General features: G+C 34.1%; 1 protein-coding gene across 4 annotated transcripts in view; it reads right to left on the reverse strand.

Annotated features, from left to right (window-relative positions):
* The window catches only part of BANK1 (B cell scaffold protein with ankyrin repeats 1), a 307,020-nt gene that overhangs the window by 259,653 nt on the left and 21,161 nt on the right, over positions 1–26,206 (reverse strand). For 2 of the 4 annotated variants that reach the window (XM_032261513.1, XM_032261511.1), the window contains exon 2: positions 13,346–13,744. In XM_032261513.1, the coding sequence (XP_032117404.1) occupies positions 13,346–13,744 (399 nt within the window). Of the gene's footprint in view, positions 1–2,789; positions 3,277–13,345; positions 13,745–17,516; positions 17,885–26,206 lie in introns of those variants that run through there. The other 2 variants (XM_032261514.1, XM_032261515.1) reach the window with 2 other exon arrangements.

Raw genomic sequence — 26,206 nt, forward strand, 5'->3', positions numbered from 1 at the left:
CATTTAGCATGAGAAGATAACTGAAATTGAATTTAAATAAAATAAATTGCAAGTTTATAAGTATAAATCAAGATATGATGTCTAAGACATTAAATGTGTTAAATTGTTACACTGTTGTTAAACCTAGAATGCAGAGGTGCTAAATAAAAGCTGAGAATCTCTCATGACTGAAAATATAGGTGATGAGGAAAGGGAAAATTCACCACCTGTGACAGCATTAACTCAGCTGTTCATGTGTCCAGGTTTTTCTATTTCAGGATGACAATACTGTCACCTTGAATTTCATCCTAGACTCTGAAATATAAAAACATGGACACATAGATTAGACTTGAGTATGTATATACCTAGAAAATTAGGAATGATCTAATTCTCTCTAAGAACCCTAAACATTATTTTTTTCAAAGTCAAACCAAAATTTGTTCAATAATGTAGTTATTTGAAATGGGGGTGCTGAAAGTATTTGGTCCACATTCCAGCTCTGTTATTTTCTAGTTGCCTACTCTCCTCTGTTTATGCTTTTACTTAAAAATGAGAATAGTAGTAGTAACTGCACCTAATGTTTTAGAGGCAATTAAATTTTAAAATGTGTAGAAAGTTCTTACATTGGTGCTTGGCTCATAGAAATTTATTAATGAAAGTTAGAAATTAATTTTTAAATGTAAGGAATAAAGTAATGGATCAATCATGAACAAATAATGGAAGACAAATAATATACTCTCTTGTCTAAGTGCCACTGCCATTTGGCATTAGAACTTTGGAAAGGAGAAGCCAGTATTCTGACTCCACATGGGTTCTACCAGATTCTTCCCCACTTCTGGACTGTAGGTCTTACACAAAGAATGCAAGGTGTCAGATTTCAATTTCACAATCTGTCAAATAATAATGTTTGAGGAGATATTATCTGAGACCACCTTTAATGCTAGAACTGATTTAATTTATTTATAAGAAAGGTTTTCTCATGGTTAGGAAGAATCAATATTGTGCAAATGGCCATACTGCTCAAAGTAATTTATAGATTCAATGCTATCCCTAACAAACTACCAATGACCCTCTTCACAGAACTGTAAAAAACAACCTTAAACTTCATATGGAACCAAAAGAGAGCCCCGCATAACCAAGACAATCCTAAGCAAAAAGAACAAAGCTGAAGGCATCACACTACCTGACTTCAAATTATACTACAAGGCTACAGTAATCAAAACAGCATGGTACTGGGCCAAAACAGAGATATAGACCAATGGAAGAACAGAGGCCTCAGAGGTAATGCCACACATCTACAACCATCTGATCTTAAACAAACCTGACAAAACCCAGCAATGGGTAAAGGATTGCCTCTTTAATAAATGGTGTTGGGAAAACTGGCTAGCCATGTGCAGAAAGCAGAAACTGGACCCCTTCTTGACACCTTACACTAAAATTAACTCCAGATGGATTAAAGGCTTAAATGTAAGACCTAACACCATAAAAACCCTAGAAGATAACCTAGGCAAAACCATTCAGGACATAGGCATAGGCAAGGACTTCATGACTAAAACACCAAAAGCATTGGCAACAAAAGCCAAAATAGACAAATGGGACCTAATTAAACTCCAGAGCTTCTGCACAGCAAAAGAAACAATCATTAGAGTGAACCAGCAACCAACACATGGGAAAAAAATTTTGCCATCTACCCATCTGACAAAGGGCTAATATCCAGAATCTACAAAGAACTAAAACAGATTTACAAGAAAAAAAACAAACAAACCCATTCAAAAATGGGCAAAGGACATGAACAGACACTTTTCAAAAGAAGACATATATGAGGCCAAAAAACATATGAAAAAGTTCTCATCATCACTGGGCATTAGAGAAATGCAAATCAAAACCACACTGAGATACCAATTCACGCCAGATATAATGGCCATCGTTAAAAAATCTGGAGACAACAGATGCTGAAGAGGATGTGGAGAAATAGGAACACTCTTACACCATTGGTGGGAGTGTAAATTAGTTCAACCATTGTGGAAGACAGTGTGGTGCTTCCTCAAGGATCTAGAAGTAGAAATTCCATTTGACCCAACAATCCCATTACTGGGTATATACCCAAAGATTATAAATCATTCTATTTATAAAGACACATGCACATGTATGTTCACTGCAGCACTGTGTACAAGAGCAAAGACCTGGAACCAACTCAAATGCCCATCAATGATAGACCGGACAAGGAAAATGTGGCACATAGATACCATGGAATACAATGCAGCCATAAAAAACGATGAGTTTGTGTCCTTTGTAGGGACATGAATGAACCTGGAAAACATCATTTTCAACAAACTGACACAAGAACAGAAAATCACACACTGCATGTTCTCACTCATAGGCAGGTGTTGAACAATGAGAACACATGGACACAGGGAGGGGGGCATCATACACTGGGGTCTGTTGGGGGTGGTTAGGGAAGGGACAGCAGAGGGTGGGGAGGTTGGGGAGGATAACATGGGTTGGGGAGATGGGGAGGGATAACAGCAGGGGGTGGGGAGGTTGGGGAGGGTTGTGGCAGCAAGCCGCATTACCATCTATATACCTATGCAACAATCCTGCATGGTCCACATGTACCCCAGAACCTAAGGTACAATTTAAAAAGAAAGGTTTTTAAAAACTCTTTATATGAGGTACCAGAAAATTTTTCATATACATTTATAACTTCTATTTTTCATAATAATTCATCTGTGAGTAGCTTATCTATAAAATTTTTGCTCCTCCCTCCATCAACATATTGAACAATTCTGTATAATTAAGATTATTATTACCATTTAAATCTATGCTTTCATCATTTTGAATTATTCATTCCAAACTAGAATCTTTCATTGGAGTGCAAAGTTGATTTTGGTGAGATTTTCATTTCTCATGGAATAGTTGTCAATATATCATTTCTGAGCCAAAGGCAAAATTTTAAATCTGGTTATCATTTCAGATTTTGTTTAATATTTTTAAAAATTCACATATTCATTTAAGTTTAGTCCTATACTTATAATTTATGCTTTGTTTTCTCCTCTAACATAAATTATGATTTTGTTTTAAAATGTTTGTACGTACATATTTGGCAAGTAATCTCTCAACTTCTAAACAATTGATATTCTGCATGATCAGAATTATATATGAAATTAAATATGCCAAAATGTTAACAGTGATTGCCTCTGGGTATTGTCATTCTAAGTGACATTTTCTTCCTGTTTCTTTTATGTTCTCTGTACTATTCAGATTTATTTTTTTTACAATGAGTATGTACTATTTTTATAATTACAAAAATAAAAAGCTTATATATATACATATATATACATATATTTTTAAATATGTATATATTAAAATTAAAAAATATTAGGCTGGGCACTGTGGCTCATGCCTGTAATCCCAGCACTTTGGGAGATTGAGGCATGTGGATCACGTAGGCCAGGAGTTTGAGACCAGCCTGGCCAATACGGTGAAATCCTGTCTCTACTAAAAATACAAAAATTAGCTGAGCATGGTAGTGCATTCCTGTAGTCCTAGCTACTTGGGAGGCTGAGGCATGAGAACTGCTTGATCCTGCAAGATAGAAGTTGCAGTGAGCTGAGATTGCACTACTGCACTCTAGAGTGAGACCCTAATTCAAAATACATATTTTTTCCTTACATTTAAAAATTATTTGTAATTTTTATCCATATTATCTACATTATCCATATATCCATAATATATGACACCAAAGTCAGGAGTCATATATTTATTGTAATTAAATACATTATAAAAGTAAATATTGGAAATTATATAGTAGCTATCCTGGAAAGAGGAAATAAAGTGGAAAAAGCAATTGTATATCTCCTTTGTCTTTTAGAAACTTTCACTAAAAGTTTCTAAAAAGCTATGAAAGCCCATGAAATAATTACACATTAGATATAAATCACACTTCTTCATATTCCAAAAGAAGTTCAATGAGTTGTAAAGAACTTGGCCGGTTGAATAAAAAAATAATTATTGTATCTGGTGCTGGTCATTGTGAAAATGGAGCAGTGATTCAGACAAATCCTCCCTGTTAAATATTGAAGGGATGATAAAGCATTTATTAGGGGATGGAGTAGCATAATAGTAGGGCTGAAAAATAGAGATTCTCAATTTCCATAATGTTAGTCAAATTGAATTCCTGTAAAAGTACTTGAATAAAAAGTAATGTTGAATAAGAGTTCAGCTTTCTCATATGGGAAGCTATTAAACGGATTGATGAGCATTACTTACCTCCCTAGAAATACATTTTGTAGCATTATGATACTATTAACAGTCAAAAAATATAAGATGATCTTTAGAGGAATATTTGTGATGATTTCTATATATCTTAATATTTCTCTTATAATCAACAAGAAATCATAATTGCCTAGTAAGGAGTACAACCATAAACATTTAATGAATATAGTTCTGATAAAAACATGTAATTTCAACCCTTCTATTATGCAACTTATAAAATGGGATATTCAAATTTTCAGGTCTTTGAATATATAAGAATATTAAGACACCAGTAAAAGTAATTTGAAATCACTTGTGAAAACTTAAGGTTAAAAATACATATCCTCAATAAATGAGTGTAAATGAATTCTCATTCGGTTATATCACAAAATGTCTGATTTTAAAATCTTTCTTTCTTAATCTAAACTGCTTATTGTATTTCTAAGTCAAGAATAAAGTTAAAATATAGGAGCTTCTCATTCTATTCCCTGTGTGAAATATAATATGGCAAAACAGTGTCAGAGACATCATCTTGTATCAAGCTGTTAACTAATCTTATATGATCCTATACCTTAATTTCCAGCATAAATATGTGTGAACAAGAAAATGTTACTGATGTTAAGAAAATAAAGTTTAAAGTGTCTGTCTTGAAAAATAATTATGGAGGTTACCACGCGGCTAGTCACCAGCTAAGGGAGGGCATGTTCAAGTCAAACACAGCTCAAAGATATATCTCCCTCCAATGGCTCAATTGTCACATAAGAGTAGATTTCTTTGGACCTTGAATTACAGATAGACCTCAGGATACCAAATGTCTTGGCAAAGATTTCAGAACTAGATATTTTATAATAAGAGACACTAAAGTTTTGTTTTTTCATGGGCTCTGTACATAGTTTCTTCCCTTTAACACTAGAGTTAATTTTCAGAAAAGCCTTGGAATCATGCTGTTTATTCAGCAGATGATCATTTCCCACATGGAATTGAAAGTGAAAAACAAATTAGCTTTTATCAAAGATAAAGAGGAAACCATCTAAAGAAAGGTAAGATTTTTGGAAAGCAAAGAAGTTGTTAATAACACAATGTCGTTAATAACACAATAATCCCGAGTAATACGAAACAGTGTGCCTTCGTTTTTTATTCAAAAAGGGAGGTAGTAGAACTCAGGAGTAGGGTGCATACATTCATAATAAGAATATGGTTAAAAGCTACCCAGAGGCCAGGTGTGGTGACTCATGCCTGTAATACCACCGCTTTGGGAGGTAGGTCAATCGCTTGAAGCCAGGAGTTTGAAACCAGCCTGTCCAACATGGTGAAACCGTGTCTCTACTAGAAATACCAAAGCCCCAGAACTTAAAGTATAATTTTTTTTAAAAAAAGGAAAAAAATTTAGCTAGGTGTGGTAGTGCCTACCTTAATCCCAGCTACTCAGGAGGCTGAGGCACGAGAATCATTTGAACCCTGGAGATGGAGGTTGCAGTGAGCCCAGGTACCACCACTGCACTCTAGCCTGGGCAACAGAGCAAGACCCTGTCTCAAAAAAAAAAAAAAAAGAAAGAAACGAAGAGAGACAGGAGAGGAGGGAAGGAGAGGAAAGGAAAGGAGGGGAGGGGAAGAGAGGAAGAAGGAGAGGGAGGAGGGCAGGAGAGGGGAGGGGAGCAGAGGGCAGGGGAGGGGAAGGGAAAAGCTACCCAGAATCATATACAGAATGTCATTACCAACACAGCTAAAAATATCCTGATCAAATGCCTTTATCTTATTTTATTAGCAATAAACAAATTATAATTACATTCTGGTGTCTAGAACTAATAAATTTTTACTAACCATTTTGTTGTTTAAGTTTCATTCTTCAATATATATGAGAATGGCCAAACATGATGTTTAAAAAACAAAAATTAAAAATAGAATTTAAAAAGATAAATCGATATATAAAAAGCTTATTCAAAGAGAAATTGAATATGTATCATATATTGGAAAAAACCTTAAAACCTTAGTCCTTACAGTCTCAGAAATAATTCCAATGACTTTATTAAATCATGCAAGCCAGAGAAACTCTTTGGGACAAAAACAAAACAAACAAACAAACAAACAGAAAACCCTTGTGTAAAATATCAGATCCCCGAACTCAAAGTTATAATTCAGACTTTTTGAGTAATATTATTTTCAAACAATCCATCACTTTAATTGGAATTCTGAAGTTATAATGAACTATTTGTTTCTTAGAGAAAGAAAAAAAGCCAATATTCAGTCCCTGGATTTTAAATTTGGCAGCTAATAATTTTTCAAGCCTTAATAAATTCTAGAAGCACATAAACAGTTGTACTGATCTTAGTCCTCAATATACTAAATTATCATTATACATTTACTGTTAGAATTAATTATTGTCTAAATTTGTGAACAAAGTGTTTTAAATCTTGCTAATTTCAAAAAATATTTTACATAATATTTGATTATGAGAGGCCTTGTGTGCTACTTTAAGGTATTTTGACTTTATTCCATAGGTGATATACAGCCCCAAAGTACAGTGTGTGTTTTAGAAGAATAGGGAGGAAAGAGGCTACCAGCTGGGAGGTTCTAGTAGTAGACTCTACAATAGAAGATGAAGATCTAGGCCAATGGATGAGAAATGGGAACTGAGATACTTTCTAAGGCACATAATTTAATTGAATGTGGAAGATGGGAAAAGCCCTGGGATACTGCCGAGCTGACGGCATTGGATTACTTTATTTTGGAATAATAATTCACCCTTTCTTTTAGCCTCTTGACTTTAATAGTGTTGAAGAGTGCAGAGCAATGATTTTATGGAATCTCCCTAAATTCCACAAAAATCCCCCAGTTTGTCTGATATCTCCTCATGATTAGATTGAGGTTATGTATTCTTAACAAGAATTCTGAAGTAAACCTTTTCATCAATAGGTTTCAACAAAGAGAAAAACCAAACTGTACCATAAACATTTATAAATCTGCACTTAAAAACACAAATTGTCTTTTCTGGGTTTTGGGGTTTTTTGGATGTTGAGAATGCTGAAATATTTTTAAAATGAAGGTTTTTTGTTTTTGTTTCTTTGTTTTGTTCGAGATGGAGTCTTGTTCTGTCACCCAGTCTGGAGTGCAGTGATGCCATCTGGGCTCACTGCAGCCTTTGCCTCCCTGTTCAAGTGATTCTCCTGCATCAGCCTCCCGGGTAGCTGGGATTATAGGTGTGCACCATCACGCCTGGCTAATTTTTGTATTATCAGTTTCACGATGTTGCCAAGGCTGGGTCTCGAACTGGATTTCACCATGTTGCCAAAGCTGATCTTGAACTCCTGACCTCAAATGATCTGCCTACCTCGGCCTCCTCAAAGTGCTTGGATTACAGGCGTGAGCCACTCACTGTGCCAGGGATAAAACAAAGTTAATAACATTCCATTTTTAAAACAGCAATAAGGAGAAGAAAAGAAATGGTCAAAAATAGTTACAGAGAATATAGAATGTGATGAGAATCATAAGTAAGCAATAATCAAAATTAACAGAATTAGATGAGGAAAATATTTTTCATGCAGAAATGATCTGAGATGAATTTATTGGTAAAGCAACTCTTCAACTGATTTTGAAAGATGATTGAGATTTCAACTGAAAATATGTGGAAGGATACTCCAGATGAAAAGAGAAGTGAAAGAACAATGGTGTGAAGGCAAAAATGGAAAGGCTGTGTTTGTTCAATGGTGAATGATGCAATTACCCTAATATACAGTATGTCTCTATATACTAATGCTGACAACAGAAATGGCCTGAACACCCATGCTGCAGCCATACCTTCAAAGAGCTGAAAGACCTATGCAAAAAGGAAGGACTTCGTTTGAAAGACTACAACATCTCATTGACCAGCTCTAGGCAGGTCCAGTGAGTCAGAGTTCTTAAGCAATGCACAGCACAGAGAGAAAGAAAGGAAAACAATGCTTTTACATAGTTTGTTTATATTGTGGTGCTTGTTTTGTTTTGCCTTTCCAATAATTCTACTGTTACATTACTACTCTTCATTTTCTACTTCCTTTAAAACATGTAATAAAGCTAAAAATTTGAAATCCTTGGTTTGGTAATAGAAAAACAAAATGGAAATGTTAAGGTTCTTCAAGAAATAATTAACGGTTTTTCCTGCTATTGGACAATGAAGAAAAAAATGAGAAAAAAAGCCATAGAGAGAGCTGTTGGTAAAGGGTAACTTAGGGGTTGCAAGCAAACCAGGGTGCCTGATCCAGAAGTGATGGGGGCAGAGTCCAGAACAAAGAACAAAGGAGGAAAGACGCCCTACAGAGGTGCCAGGATCCTGAAAACCAGACTCCAGGAGGATTCAAGTACCTGATGATGATACTAAGAAATGGCAGTTGATTTTATAACAATTTCAGATCAGATTATTTATATCACATATAAACAATGCTGCATAAAGTCTATAAATGTGGAAAGACTACAGAAGAAAATTAAGTAAAAAATAAATAAATAAACACATAGAAGACAGAAAAAGGAAGAAATATCATTATCATGCAAATGATTATAATACACGGAGAAAAGAGGAAGTACATCTGGATTTGTGTTATTCCCAATTTGGGAATTAAGAAGACAGAAAACTTATCTTCTTATTTCCTTTAAAGGAAATGAAATACTCAGACAAAACATAAATTACTATATCATTTAAAAAACTTTTTTAATGTTAAAAACTTTTCTCTGGAGCCTTGATTAATTAGAAAATATCTTTCTCTTTCATTAAGTGTAATAAAATTTCCTCTGATTTTTGTCTTATATTAATATATGAGAACATTTAATTATTTCTATGACTTTCTTGGCATAGTTATTATTCTCTCTTTTTATAGCATGTTTCTGAATAACAAGTTTCCCTTATTCTTCATATAATTTCTTTATGGAATGAGGAAAAGAAGAAAAGGGACAGTAAGAACTGAATTCCACATTCTTTGTCCTATTTCACCAATTTTTTTGGTACTGCCCACAATTTAAAAATGAGACTTTATGTCTTCAACATGAATGGCAACATAAACATAAAATAATTTAGCAGAGTACTTAAGCAAATTTATCACTGCATAGACTACAGCAATTAGAATCAATTTTGTCAGAGGACACAATTCACATATAAAAGTTATTTTATGCAGTTTGGAAATTGCCACCATTTGAGGACTTGGAAATACATCTATATGCTTCTGGTTGCATTCTTGTACCTCAGACAAAAAATACACTATGTCTGAACACCCTTTTCCAAACAAGATGATTATATTTTCCAATTGGCACATCTAAGTTACCCTAACAAATCAGAGTCCAAAATCTGAATGTGGGAAGATGAGAGATAACAGTGTCTGCAAAATAGTGCTGTGTTGTCTATAAGGCATGAGTTTTTCTCCTATCAAGTATGAATGGAAATATAATTTGAAGATATAGCAGAATACCGCTTTCACATCCACCCAAAAATACTCATCATAAAACAAAACAACTAAAAGGTGTATCTCAATATTTCTATGTAATAGTGTCATTACAGCTCAAATGGCCAAAATAACATGAATTATTTGAATAAACAGAAATTATGGGTGCGAGGGGCAATCTAAAATTTTGCTAACAATCTTCAGGGAGAAAGTAGCATACACTTACTTGTGCTTTATTGTGATTTTTAATAATAATTTTCCTATGGTAACACTTTTTCTTTTCACTCAAAAAAGTTTAATGTACTTGAGGAATACTAAAAAGAGAGAGGAAAAATAAATAAGAAACTGGAAAACTTCCAGTTTGAACATTGTTGTATATTGTGAATATTTCCCCTTTTTATTCTTGGAAATCATTCCAACACATAGACAATGAGGAAATATTATGCAAATGTCCTATTTAGAACCCAAACAGGTTTAGTGAAACCCTAGAACCCAAATTCAGTGAAATGTTTCCTAAAACAGTGATAATAGAGCATAAGGGTATACAGGAGGAAACAGAAAAACAGTTTGAAGAAACAGTTCAGAAGCTGCAGACTTTAAGAGCCAGCAAACATACTTCCTATAAGGCTAGGGGCACATTGTATAGGAGGCAACAATTTGAGGTATAAGCATCTATGGAAGTAGTTTGGTTCTAAAAAGCAGACAAAGTGAGGCTAAATAAACAACTATACAGAAAAAAACATATTACAGAAAGCAGTCGTCTACATCTGTGGAAGCAGAGAAGTAAAGTCTTTTATTATAAAATAACAACAACAACAGAACAAACAATAAAACCCACTCTGTCTATCTCCATTGGCTGGACCAAAAAAACTCACTTGTCTCAGTGACACATAAGGAAACCTGAACAAGCATAGAATCTATATAAAGATACTAAAAGAGAAAAAGAGATGAAGGGAAGAAGAGAGGGAGGGAAGGAAGGAATGAAGGGAAGGAGGAAGAAAGCAAGGAAGGAAAGGAAGGAGAGAAGAAAAGAGGAAATGAAAAAAAATCAATGGAGATGAGGAGCAAAAATTAAAAACATTACCATAGACAAAGTTGAAAATTGTAACCAAATATTTCGCCATGAATTTTTAAAATGTAATGACTAGAAATCACCTTTTGAAGCAATTACATAGCACAGACATGTAAGAAATTAGTGAGAGGTGAGTGAAGGAAGAACAAGAGATTAATTTTAAATTTCAAGTGTTCAACCAAATGGTACAATGAGAAAAAGTAAAATTACTATGAAAATGAAAGAGATTGGAAGTAATACAGAGGAAGAAAGACTCCTGAAAGCATAAAATGGTAGCAAAAGTTGACGTGAAAATGCAAACTAAGTTAATTAGATATTAATAGAGTTAAAAGGGATTAGAGAGAAAATGTAGAGTGCATTGCAGACTAAAGACATCCAAAATACTTAAAAAAGGAATCCCTGAAAAACAAACCATAAACTTAGATATAAGTTAAGAGATTGTTCATAAAATAAAAGGAGACTTGAATCTACATTTTGGGAAAAAGATCAAAACAAAAACAAAGAAGCATGTCCCTGGGAAAAATAATCCAGAACAGTCAGCGCTGAGATAACATTCTAGTGAAGTCACTGAACTTCAACTGTAAATGAAAAATCCTTTAGTCAGCTAGGAAAATAAAAATTCTGTAAATTCTGCAGCGCTAGAGACAAGAGCAAGAGCAATACTGTCTTCAGACAAACTCTTCCTCCAGTGTAAGACATGAGACAAACACTTTTAAACATGCAGAAATTCAGAAACATTGTTTTCAAGGGACTTTCCCAGGAATAATTAGAAGTGACCTTCAAACAACCAAGGAATTATTAAAATCACAATAACAAAGGAAACTGTCAACAATGTAAGCCTTATTAGTACGTCCTCACCCAGTGGAGCCTTCAGAGGATCTTAGCTCTGGATGGCTTGACTGCATTCTCATGACAAATCCTGCTTCAGAGCCTCCTAGCTAAATCTCTTCTAGATTCCTGAACCATAAAAACTGATATAACCATTATTTATTAAGTTTCTAAAATTTTAAGAAACTTGTTATTAAACAATAGACAACTAAGACAAGGCTTTTAAAAACTATTGAATTTGGGTCTGGCATGGTGGCTCATACCTGTAATCCCAGCACTTTGGGAGGCCAAGGCGGGTGGATCACTTGAGGTCAGGAGTTCGAGACCAGCCTGGGCAACACAGTAAAACCCCATCTCTTAAAAATTAGCTGGCTGGAGGGAGTGGTGGTGCGTATCTGTAATACCAGCTACTTGGGAGGCTGAGGCACGAGAATTGCTTTAGCCTGGGAGGCGGAGGTTGCCCTGAGCTAAGTTCATGCCACTGCACTCCAGCCTGGGTGACAGAGAGAGAATGTCTTAAAAAAAAAAAAAAAACCCCGCCCCGAAAAAAAAAAAAGAATTTGAAGAGGTTACAATACTGGAAAATAAGAAGGGATTTTGGTAAAAAGGAAATTGTTTCCTACCAGGGAAGAATGAGGGATATTACCCTCCTCAAGTATAGTGAGAAGAGATTCCAGTGAACCATTTGGGGTTGATACAGGCAATTACTAAAGACAAGAGACTGGCGGTACTGCTGCTCTGAGGGCAGGATGGTGATAGCTACTCTGGAAATGGCTTGTATGCCCAAAGTTTGTCAGGAAAAAGATAAATGAAGATAAAGGAAGGTTTATCTTCAGATAGTTATAGACAAGGTAGGAGAAACACCCAGCCAGGAGATGCCTCGGTGCCATTTTGATCATGAGAGACACATGAAGGAGCCATACAAATGAGCAGTAAGAATCTATATGTGTTAGACAACCACAGCTATGATCTTAGAGAAGAGGAAATATTTGACTCATTAAAAAACTTCAGGAGAAACATTCCCAGTGAATAGGGGTTTCAAAAAAACTCAGAAATTTGCTCCAAGAAAAAGAGCAGACTTTTAATCTGATGTGGCCAAGACAAAATAATAGCTTCTCTCCTTCCCTTTAAGGCATGAAACCATAGTTGGAAGACTGGGAGTTGAGGGCAAAGTGCAGACTAAGGAAACTAGGTTTCCTGACCACAGCAGCTGATCACAGCACCCCCTTCACGCCCATTAGAATAAACTGTGGAAGGGAGAAGCTTTAACATTAGTAAGCTGCAACATTTTGATTATTACATAGAAATGTAATTAATTAATTAATTAATTAATGGGAACTTGTATTCTCTTTTATCTAAAGGTTACATGCTAAAATTTTAAAAGCTCTGTAATTCTAACCCACACCTTCAAACTTTGAACTGCTACTGACTGGTAACACTGCTAAAGTATATTAATTCAAGCCTCACCAGTTACATAAGAAACCAGCTTCCAAAACCAAACTGTCATATGGCTGAGCATACCATACTTGTTCTGCCCTGGTCTCATCCAGGCTGCCATAAAGGGTATATTTATAAGTCATTTTTAGAACAATGAATAAGCCTTGATTGGAATAGAGCTAAAAATTAAGAACCTTCATGTATTTTGTAGAAAGTACAACATACTGTTGAATAAAATCAGCTCTCATTTTTCTTATTTTTATCCTAACATCAGCTATTGCTTCTAAAAAAAAACTTGCACTTTTTATTTACAAAAAAAAAAAAAAAAAAACACATAAAAATAAAACAAACGAAGGTTTGGCAACGCTACCTTTGAATATGATACTCTGGATTACAGAGATGTAGTCTTCAGGTTCCTGCTCAGTTGAGATCTCCCATCTGCTTTGAGAGATATTTAATAATTCATAGAGCTGAGCTGAACTCTTCACTCCACAAAGCAAAGTAACTACACTTTCTGCTGAATGAAGTACCTTTTCTAGAAATTGACATTTCTTTGGAGTTAGATCTTTAAGCAGGCTGTTTGATAATATCAAAAGTTTACATTTGTAAGAGGTTAAGTTCAGCAACTCCAAATGCCGAAAAGAAAAATTCTCCAAGTGATATAACAGGATCGCTTCCCTTTTCACAACATGTAAAAATACTTCCATCAAGTACAGAGCCCATTCCTCAGCATCTTCTTCATATATCATTATGATGTCTTTTGCACTTCCTGCAAAAAGAAAAAAAATATTTTCTTACAGTTGCAATGATAACAGCAGGTTAAATTATTATTTCTCAAAAGTTTTAATATGTTCATTAAGAAATACATTAATTTGCATATACCAGAGAAAAACTCTATGAATAGTATAAAAAATATCTTCATAGTATAAAAATATCATAGATTAAATAAAAACAGAATTCAAAGATGTTAATTTAATTGTTAAAAAGAATGACATAAAAGACTATAATAAGGAAACAAGTTGAGAGCCAAACGATACTATTACCCGAATAATAAATAAATTAGAAAAAGAAATGAGTAGATTAAACATAGGTAATATTATAGATAATATTTTAATTTCTGGCCAAAAGGAAAAACTTGATGTTTTCATAGTAAATGCAAAAACATAAAGGAGGAGTAATAGAACAAGGTTAGTGCAATTGTTCAAAATATGATATATCTAAATAAGAGTCAAAAACAGAAAAGATTCAGTATAAGGATGATCCAAAAACCTTAAGTAAAAGAGAATAATACACACATTAAAATATTGTAAAACATATAATTTTTAATAATTTTAAAAATCCTTGAAATAAGAAAGATAAGGAAACCAGCTCTATGGATCAATGGGAAACAATCAGGATCTAACTAAAAACTGTTAAAGAAAACTGATCTTGAATAAATTGCCCTTGACTTAATGATGATTATAAAATTTCTTCACATATCCAGGAAGGAAAACCAGGTAATCACAATAAGGAAAATGTGAGGTTGGCTTTGATTTCTTCAGAGCAATTTAAGGGCCAGATGAATTATAACAAAGTTTTTATAAAACTAATTTTTACAGTATATTCATGCTATGCAATATTGCATAACAATGAAAAAGAACGAAACAATGATACATACAGAATTGGTGAATCTAAAGACGTAATATTGAGTGAAAGAAAAAGGAGTGTATACTGCATAATTGTATCTGTATAAAGTTCCATGGCAGAAAACTTGATTCATGGCATACAGATCTGAAAATTTGAGCATAGAATTAATAAATGAAAGCAAGCATGATGAGAGAGCCTGCTGGAGTTCTGGATATGGTCTATATCTTGATCTAGTTGGTAGTTCTCGTTCATCTATATATGTTAGATTGTGTATGTAAATTATACTGCAATAAATCTATAATAGCTAGATGATTTGGGGAGGGAAAGCCATAGGAAATAAATAGAACATTTGTAACATTATCACATGTATTTGAAAATTAGAGAAAATACACAAATAATGGAGCTTTGACAGGTCAATAGGGCATTTACAAAAAGAAAGTTAGGTACATTTCAATATTTTGTACAAAAAACAAAAAATGAAGTAAATATTAACAGAAACAAGCCCCAAAAGTTATGAAAGAAAGCAGAATATAGATTTGGATCAATAGCGTGCATGTGTTTATAGTTATAACAATGTGAAAACTGATTAACTACAAGTTGAGATTTATTCTACAGAAGAGTCAAACAAAAGTATAAAAATACTTCTCTTTTATATTACAAGAAGACAGTAGATAATAGCTAAAATTAGTAAATCGAAAAATCACAATAAAATGTATATTTTCAAAATATGCAATAGAATAAAAAAAGAAACTTTGAAAAAATTATGGTTCTTAAGGTTCTTAGAAGGGCAGAATGGTATTTGGGGAAATAGAAAGTAAAGGACTGTCGATTTTCACTATATTTTATCATTGTTTTATGAAAGTGTAACTAATCAAAATTTACAGGGAAAAATCCAGCAAAAAATAGCAGAACCAAAGTAAGTAAAGTAAATGGAAATGTAAACAACTCTGGAAAAAGAACAGGGTGAGTTGAATATATGTACCTATAGAACAACAGCTAAACGCTGATGGCATTATGATTGCACTACAAAATGCAAATGTTAACTTGATGAAATAGAAGTGGTTACACAGTGGGAAAACTGAACATTTGGGGAGGAGAAAGTAAAACATACTAAGTTCATCTTTCATATAATTTAGTCCTTCAACATTGCCTAAATTTGAAACATTAATTTAAAATAATGACTTCATTTAATATTTTTAACATTTTTCCAAAACAATAATAATCTAAAAAGCATTCAAAGACATTTTTATCTTAAAATCAATATCTCATTAGTTTTACTTTAAATTAACTTTATATTTATAGATAGCATGTAAAGTCTAATCTCATTTTTAATAAAACAGTAGCTTCATCCCTATCTACCCAAAATAATTGTATCATTAGCAACAATTGTTTATGAGAGAGAAGACTCAGAGATATATGGCCTCCTTTATCTTTGCTCTTCCATATTGCTTATCTTTTTATAATAACCTTTTATTTTACAAAACATAATTATTTTTAAATATCAGTTTGTGCGATATTATCATAAGTACAAAGAATGAAACGCCAAACTCTTCTCGTCTTCCTCTGAAAACAGAGCATGCATTTTCTACACCACTGATGTGGCGTAATGATTCTGAGAGCTTTTGTATTTTATTGAATTATTGAGTTTATGTATTTCTGTCTTTTCTCATGATATAAATATTATCTCTGAGGGCAGATGCTTTATTTTTCATTCCAAATTCCTACACAATGCCAAGCACAATTTCTTGAACAGATATTCAAATTTTTTTTAACATATTTATGTATGTAGAATGAGAAAAAAACATCTGGCAGAAAACATATGTGAAACACATGTAAGTTGTATATGAATCATCAGTGTAGTTCTGTTATGCTTTGTATAGTATCTCACCAAGTCTGGATGCTAAATAAATGGCTTGTTTAACAAACAGAAATATTATGCCATAATTCAGTATTTTTAGGTTTGAGGAACAGTGGAAGAAGGGTTTTCTTCATATTACATATAGCCAGAATAAGCTGGTCTACAGTTATAAAATAGTAGGAATAAAAATAATAATCATTAAAATTATCAAGCACTTAAAATAAATTAGGACTCTGTGTTTCACATATGCGTTTCATTTAATACTTATAATTACACTATTAAGTAAGTACTGTTATCCCCATTTTATAGATGGAAAAACTGAAGTGGTATTAGAATCAGGACTCCAATGCAGGCAGTCTGCCCTATACCCTATACTTTTCACTTCTAACAGCAAAGGACACAATAACATTATTTAAAAGATTACAGTAGGTTATTTGCAGGAATATGAATTAGATTAGTCAATATCAAGTAGCTTATGGGGTATTACTAAGCATGCACAGTATGTGAAGGCTCACTGGGAATCTACTTTTCTACCAAGGAGAAAGAGGAATCAGAACATTCCATGCACTCCAAGAGTAGAGTAATCTAAGAATAATTTACAGAATTAGCTTTTTGACTCTAAAATTTAAATCAAGAAAATTATATAATAAGCTATGAGTATATGTTAATGTAATGAATGAATACTCCTATGTTACTTGGCTGGGTATCATAATAGGCAGACAACTACACGAAATCAAAACCAGAGACAATCATAACCTGTCTTTCAAAGTGCAAGAAAATGGCACGGTAGTCTTTTTCAATACTCTAGATGCATTTTACTTATGTTGAAAATTAAGCCTTTTAAAAAACCTGTATTTGACTTATATTTTGTCAATAACCTCATGTGACAATTCTCACAAACCTGAATATGACATCAAATATCATTCCTTTCTTCTCTACAAATGAAATCATTTCAGTATTTTAATCTTTAGTTTTCTCAGTTATTATTTACTGAGACTTTCTATGTACCAGGCATGTTGCTAAGCAGTTGACATGTATTACCTCATTTAATCCTCACCAAACTGCATGCAGTTGGTCCTGTTAGTCTTATTTTACTGATGTTCTCACTGAGGCTCAGATGGGTTTAAGTTACTTGTCAGAGCCACAAAGACAGTCGTTGATCTTTATGTTGACTTTTATTCTTTTCATAAGAATCTAAATTGTGTTGAAATATAAAAGTTAATAAAAGCTCTCTTAATAAGCCGTGGTTTTCTTCTCACTTTTTCTGGAAAATAGAAGCTTGTACCTGAATAATATTTAGGACCACAGACCCAAAAATAATTCTTTATAAATTCTCAAAAGTAGCTCAGTGGCCTTGCACTGCACTACATTTTAAACACTTGAACTCAATCAGCCCCAAGTAATTCTCCCCATTTAAGGAGGGTTGCTGTCATTAAGATTGGTCAACTTTTTTTTTTTTTTTTTTTTTTTTTTTGGGACGGAGTTTCGCTCTTGTTACCCAGGCTGGAGTGCAATGGCGCGATCTCGGCTCACCGCAACCTCTGCCTCCTGGGTTCAGGCAATTCTCCTGCCTCAGCCTCCTGAGTAGCTGGGACTACAGACACGCGCCACCATGCCCAGCTAATTTTTTGTATTTTTAGTAGAGACGGGGTTTCACCATGTTGACCAGGATGGTCTCGCTCTCTTGACCTCGTGATCCACCTGCCTCGGCCTCCCAAAGTGCTGGGATTACAGGCGTGAGCCACCGCGCCCGGCCAAGATTGGTAAACTTTTTATCAGTCAAACAATAAATGATAAACTCGAAACGCAGGAATATAAAATTTCCATTCCTGGAAACCTTCATCATAATAAAAGGACATTACTATTGAAAATGGAATCAAGATCTACAAAGGAATTATTTTAAATGTACATCTTCGGTCTTGCATCATAAAGTAACAGCATTATACAATGGTTCTGTAGGAACAAAATAAAGCCATATTAATTTTTATAAGTTTATTATGTTCCTTCAGGTTCAATAATGCCTTATTTATCTTAAATATACTATAACAAATTTTTAAACCTGAAAGAAATCTTTATCAATAAATTATATCAATAATTGCTTTTCCATCAAAACCAGATTACATTACATATTACCAAAAGAATGAGACTAAACATAAATTGAAATTCTTATTCTATATGCACAGCTTCAAATGGCAGATTTTATTCTTTTTGAATAAGATCCAATTTCATACCCCTGTTTTGACTGTGCATACTGGAAAAAGACTGCACAATGCATCTTTTCAATGTTACATTTTTCTAACTGGTAACCAAAAGGCAGAAGAAAAGAGAGCAGAAAATTACAAAAAAAAAAAAAAAGTTACAACCATAATGGATTCAGTAGTTACAACATGAACATTACACTTGAGATAATTACACATATACATATCATTTTTTAAATTCTACTCTAAGTATTACTCAATTGGTTTTACATTCCAACTTTGTGCTGTTATTTCTAGTACAATATGGGAAAAAAACAGTATTTTTCAAAGATTTTAAAGTAGTGAAACACTGGTGTAGTAAAAAATTTTTGCTGTTATTTGAATGCTTCACTATCCCTCCTTGATGCAAAAAATTAAGCAAGTAAAAAGAACCCAAGCCAAGCATATACCATATACAGAACTTAGCTCATAATGGATTAACGACTTAAATATAAAACCCAAAACTATAAAACCTTTGGAAGACAACCTAGGCAATACCATCCTAGACATAGAAATAGGCAAAGACTTCATGATAAAGACACCAAAAGCAATCACAACAAAAGCAAAAATCGACAAATGGGATCTAATTAAACAAGAGCTTCTGCACAGCAAAACAAAGTATCAACAGAGTGAACAGACAACCTACAGAATGGGAGAAAATTTTTGCAAACTATGTATCTGACACAGGACGAATATCCAGCACCTGTAAGGAACTTAAACACATTTCCAAGAGAAAAAACAAACAACCCCACTAAAAAGTGGACAAAGGACATGAGTAGACACTTTTTGAAAGAAGACATACATGTGGTCAACAATCATATGAACAAAAGCTCAACATCATTGATATTAGAGAAATGTAAGTCAAAAGCACAATGAGATACCACCTCATGTCAGTTAGAAGGGTTATTTTAAAAAGTCAAAAAATAACAGATGCTGGTGAGATTGTGGAGAAAATGGAAAACTTACACACTGTTGGTGGGAATGTAAATTATTTCAACTGTTATGGAATGTAGCATGGCAATTTCTCAAAGACCTAAAGACAGAAATACCATTTGACCCACCCAGAGGAACAGAAATCATTCTACCATAAAGACAACATGCGCATGAATGTTCACTGCAGCACAATTCACAATAGCAAAGACATGGAATCAACCTAAATGCCCATCAGTGAGAGATTGGATAAAGAGAATGTGAGATACACACACACACACACACACACACACACACACACACACACACACACACTGGAATACTATACAACCATAAAAAAGAATGATATATTTTGTGGGAACATGAATGGAGCTAGAGGCTATTATCCTCAGCAAACTAATGCAGAAACAGAAAACCAAATACCACATGTTCTCACTTGCAAGTGGGAGCTAAATGATAAGAATTTATGAACACAAAAAAGGAAACAACAGTCACTGGCGTATCCTTGAGGGTGGAGGTGGGAGGAGGAAGAGAAGCAGAAAAGATAACTATTGGGTACTGGGTTGAATTCCTGGTTGATGAAATAATCTGTACAACAAAGCCCCAGGACGTGAATTTACTCATGTGTAGCCCCTAATCTAAAATAAAAGTTGAAAAAAGAAACATTTTTTAAAAACTTCACTTGAGGCAATTGTCTTACAAGTAATGTCAAGTTTTCTTAGTACATATGCCAACATCCCTTACTGGTTGCCTCTTGAATCAATGACTAGAGTTAGATCCCACAAGTGAAGGGAGAAAATTCCACAACAACTATTTAATACCCAGAAATTGTTCATGGATATTGCCAATATGTATCAGCATGAGTTTGGAAAGTATGTATGGAATAAATTTTAAGGGTTATTAGACTGAGAAAGATGAATCAGAAGATTGGATCTGACTGAATTTATTCACATGGTTGTATTCAAACAGCATTCATGATTTAATGTATTATCTCAAGTATCTGCTGTGGTATTAACAGCCTATTAGAATGGTTAATTAAAGCTTGGATTCCATGGCGGCCTACAGTCAATGAGGCTGCAATGCCCGAATTTCCCTGCTATGACATGGAGCAGGCGTTAGTAGGCAAACTTTCTGTAAAGGGCTAGATAGTAAATATTTTAAACTTTGTAGGGCTCTTGGAATCTCCTTCTCCTTCTTCTACTTTTCATCCTCCTCTTCTTCTTTTCTACAACTTTAAATGTGTAAAAACCATTCTTAGCTCGAAGGTAATACACAAACAGGACACCAGCTGGATTCCATCTATTGACTACTGTTTGCTGACCTCTACTCTAGAGAGTTCTGATGTTCCCTTCGCTAGCATTAAGAAATGTATTTATGAAAAGTGCTGTGTTGTCTGTCTTCTGCAGCATAGACACAATGATTAGGTTTAGACCTTTGAACTAAACTTTTGATGTCATTGGAGAATAATGAAGTCTGGGTTGATAGAGAACAAATGGTAACACTCAATCATTAGGGACAATATAATTAAAGTGTTTTTCACTGCAGGTATTGTGGTGGTATCTAGTTGATCTGAGGGTCCTTAGGAATGAAATACATAGTGTACATATTTGTAATACAGATTACAAATGTAATGTAAACATGAAATGTACAGCCTATGAAGGTTCTAGATCATCTTTATAAGCAAAACAATTCTTTTTTGGGGTACAGAAACTTAGCTGAGTTGCCATAATGGAAGTTCACAAACTGCTCCTATAGACATAGAGGACTTTCACTGAGGGGAGCTCAGGTGCCTTTGAAAAAGGGTTTTTCTATGCTGCTAAACATGGATACCATAAATCTTCCTCCAAGCCTTTGTGTACATATGCTTCCTGAAAGCGTGTGTACTAGGGAAAAAATAATACTGAGAATACTCAGGAATATCTTCTAGCATTTATTAGTTACTGGTCTTAACTGATAAAAAGTCCCAAAGACTGAGAATACCACTGTGGTATTTTGGGGGAATTTATAGAATTCAGATATAACAACAAATAACATCTTTCCTTGTGTATATATGATGATAATTCCAGTGGGTCCATGTGAGTACCACAGAGATATCCTGTGGTTATTTTTTAAGCAAAAAATGCTTGGTGAAAATGCGTATCCATAGCAAATGTCAGAATCCTAACAGAGAATGAGGACTATTATAGTAAAAAGGCAAAATATATGTATCTGAAACTGTTGAATCCTATCATCACAGTAAACTAAAAAAAAAAAAAGGCCAAAAATACAGTAATGTTTCTTTATTCACGGAGAGTACCTTGCAAGACCCCCATGGATCCCTGAAACTACAGATAGCATGAAACTCTATAAATACTAAGCCTTTTTGCTATAAATGTATACCTATGATAAAGTTTAATTTATAAATTAGGCACGGTAAGAGCCTTGCAACAATAATTATTAATAAAATAGAACAACTGTAATAATGTATTATAGTAAAAGTTACGTGAATGTGGTCTCTCTTTCTCTTCCTTTCACAATATGTTACTGTTTTGGGACCATGGCTAACAAGGATAACTAAAACCACAAGAAGCAAAACCACAGGGAAGAAGGGGGACTCCTGTACTACGTTCCTAAAGGAACTACAGATCATTGCCACCAACAAAGACTTGGAAGACGAAGATATAACTGTGGTTATTTCTTCACAACTCTGTTTAACTCTCCAGTTTTCCAGAACAAAAGCCAAAGGGTCTTATAAAATAACTGCTGATTTTCATAAACATAATCAGGTGCAGATATTAACTGCTATTCCACAGATGATATATTTACTGGAGGAAATCAACTAGCCTATGAAAACTATAAACATATATTGATCAAGTCATTATTTTCTTTATAATTGCAATGAATAAAGATAATAATCAATTAGCAGTCAACAGCAGTAACCTCACACTGACTTACCTCAAGGCTATGCTTCATGACATAATAACATCTGTATAATTACTGACCATATCTATATGCCATACAGTGTATAATTGTATATCTAAAATAAAATTGGCTGAATAAATTTTCTCATAGCAAAAGAGCAAATGTTCTAGTTGTGATAACATAATACATTTGTGCCAGAGTGTGAAGGATAAACCATGTTGAAGTTCAGGAACCTGAAATACCATCAATCTTTCTAGACAGCTAATGGTTTAGCAGGGGTGTCCAATCTTGTGGCTTGCCTGGTCCACATTGGAAGAGCTGTCTTGGGCCACATATAAAATGACACTAATGACAGCTGATGAGCTAAAAAAAAAAAATTGCAAGAAAATCTCATAATGTTTTAAGAGAGTTTACGAATTTGTGTTGGGCTACACTCAAAGCTGTCTTGGGCTGCAGGTTAGACAAGCTTCATTTAAGGCATATCACGATAGACTTGTATACCGAAAGACAGTTTTTTTTTTTTTTTACTTCCAACTTTTAAGTTCAGGGGTACGTGTGCAGGATGTGCAGTTTTGTTACATAGGTAAATGTATGCCATGGTGGTTTGCTACATATATCATCCAATCACCCAGTTATTAATCACCCAGTGTCCATTAGTTATTCTTCCTGATCCTCTCCCTCCTCCTACCCGTCACCCTGGGCCCTGGTATGTGTTTCTCCCATCTATGTCTCCACACTTTCTCATCATTTAGCTCCCACCTATAAGCGAGAACATTCAGTATTTGGTTTTTTGTTCATGCATTAGTTTGCTAAGGATCATGACTTCCAGTGCCATATATGTCCCTGCAAAGGACATAATCTCATTCCTTTTTATGGCTGCATAGTATTCCGTGGTGTATATGTACCACATATCCTTTATCCAGTCTATCGCTGATGGGCATTTGGGCTGATTTCATAAATTTGCTATAGTGAACAGTGCTGCAATAAACATAAACGTGCATGTGTCTTTATAATAGAACAACTTATACCCCTTTGGGTATATAAATTATTGAATCTCAAAATTTGGTGGGCCTCTGCATTTTGAAGGGATCAAACATATTTGGGCCCATTTACCAGGTAACCAATAACAATACCAGTTTTGAGTAGGGCCCAGAGCAAAAAATGGCTCTACTATACAATCAGGCTGCAGTGTGCACTACACTGTCCTTTGAAATTTATAACAAAGCTTTATTGAGTTTCCAGCAACTCTCAATAGGAGATCCACAACACGTACCCCTGAGATTCTGGAGGAATAGCATTCCTTATTCTTCCATTGACTTCTTTCTATTTGAAACTTAACTTGTGAGTTATTATTGGATTCCGATAGAGATTAATGTCTGCTTATGTGATGCCAAGTGTTTATGTAGTCTAACCAGTCATTCATAAACTAGGTGTTATGAGATCCACCAAATCATAATTTGGTTGTGAGAAATAATATTCCATTAGAAAATGGTTATGATATATACAAAACCAGATTCTGGCAATTCTAGATGGGACAAGTAAATGTCATGAGCCTATTGCTTAAGCTTCTGTGATACCCAGTTTTACTGCTTTACAATTCCTCCCTCAATATATATCTGTAGCCTCATGAGAAATTACTAAACCTGTTAACAGAAAAGAAGGAAGCATGGCATTAGTTTCTGGACCATTCTGAAAAATATACTGGCATCAGTCCAAAGTGAATGGTTGCTACATTACAGCCCTACTCATGGCAAAAGGAAATTCTTCCAGTTGACAGAAGTTCATGTAATATATTTGAGAGCCCACTTTGATTTAGAGAAAAGATGGCTTGAGCTATGGATGGACATACACTGAACAAAATAAGAAGAAACGGGAAAGGATATGTTCATTTCATTTCACAATTAAATATAAAAACTAAATTATGAAACAAGAAAATATAGCTAGGAAATACAAGCCTATGCCTTTTGTGACAGATAAGGCAAATTAGACTTGAACTCATGTTTCTCAGTTTTCCTTTGTGAGTAATTATACTTGCATAACAAGACTTTGTCACCACATTGGTGATCAACAAATGCCCACTGAAGACTTTTAGAGTTATAAATGAAGCTGCAACAGGATCAAAGTTTTATAGGCTTTTTCTTTTTTTTTGGATATATTTTTTAAATTGCACTTTAGGTTCTGGGGTACGTGTGCAGATCATGCAGGATTGTTGCATAGGTACATACATGGCAATGTGGTTTGCTGCCTCCATCCCCTGTCATCTATATCTGGCATTTCTCCCCATGTTATCCCTCCCCAACCTCCCTACCCACTGCTGTCCCTCCACACTGTGTGATGCTCTCCTCCCTGTGTCCATGTGTTCTCATTGTTCAACACCCACCTATGAGTGAGAACATGTGCTGTTTGATTATCTATTCTTATATCAGTTTGCTGAGAATGATGGTTTCTAGATTCATCCATGTCCCTACAAAGGACACAAACTCATCGTTGTTTATGGCTGCATAGTATTCCATGGTGTATATGTGCTACAATTTCCTTGTCCAGTCTATCGTCAATAGGCATTTCAGTTGATTCCAGGATTTTGCTATTGTAAACAGTGCCACAATGAACATATGTATGCATGTGTCTTTATAAGAGAACAACTTATCATTTTTTGGGCATATACCTAGTAATGGGATTGCTGGATCAAATGGAATTTCCATATGGTTGAAGGAAAACTCATCTTGGAAATTCTTTGTCCTGTGACAAAGCACTTCCACAAACATAAAGTTCATTTCAAGGAAAAACATAAAATTACATAAAAGGGTAGTTAGGGTAGATATTTTGAAGACATGGAACAGAGATATTATTGTTATGTTACTGGACTAAATTTAAAAATCTATAATGTTTGTAAAAGTGTATAAATTTCTAAAAATCTTTTAGAAGAACACATTATATTTATGTAGATTGTACCTTGAAACTCTTGAGTATAAAAAACAAGAGTGTGACAAAAAATTAGTAAAAACCATAAAATCTGATCAAAAAAACATGTCTAGAACTCTGGTGGCAACTCCTTAACAGAGTACTTAAAACATTTAAAATACATTTTAAACTCAATTATTTTTAGATATCTTTTTTAACCCTAAAAATATATAACATCATAACTTGATCCAAATCTATTATATCAAATAATAATCATTTCAATACAACTCTGATTTGAAAATAGAATCTCCTTTAAATTACTTAGTAAATATTGGTGTAATTGAAAAATCAAAATTATTTTTTGAAGAAATAATTGACATTTTAACCAGTAATAAATGTAGACTCTAGTAGTCAGACCTCAAAATGAAGTATGTTTAAAAATCCCAGGTGCATTTTTCACATATTTTGTGATAAATTAGTAGTAGTTTCTACTTACTCCTCAATTTTGATATTTCCAGTTTTATTACATCTGTATAAAAGAAGGCAAATACCCTGGAGTGTCAGGATTCAGTATATGCTTAAAGTCAGTGTCACAATTTTTACCTTTGTTTTGTTAAGCTTCTGTAGCATGAGGGCATACGTTCTGACAGCTCTTGATCTATGGTCCAGTGTCTCCTGTGGCTGGGTGAGTGTATCTCTCTAATTTTAGGATTTCACATTACGAACTCCACTCTCTCACAGATATAAGCCATGTGAGTCAATTATCAGCTTTATCAGT

Source organism: Sapajus apella, unplaced genomic scaffold, assembly GCF_009761245.1.
Source record: "Sapajus apella isolate SASKATOON/1434 unplaced genomic scaffold, GSC_monkey_1.0 scaffold124, whole genome shotgun sequence".
Classification (NCBI taxonomy): Eukaryota; Metazoa; Chordata; class Mammalia; order Primates; family Cebidae; genus Sapajus; species Sapajus apella.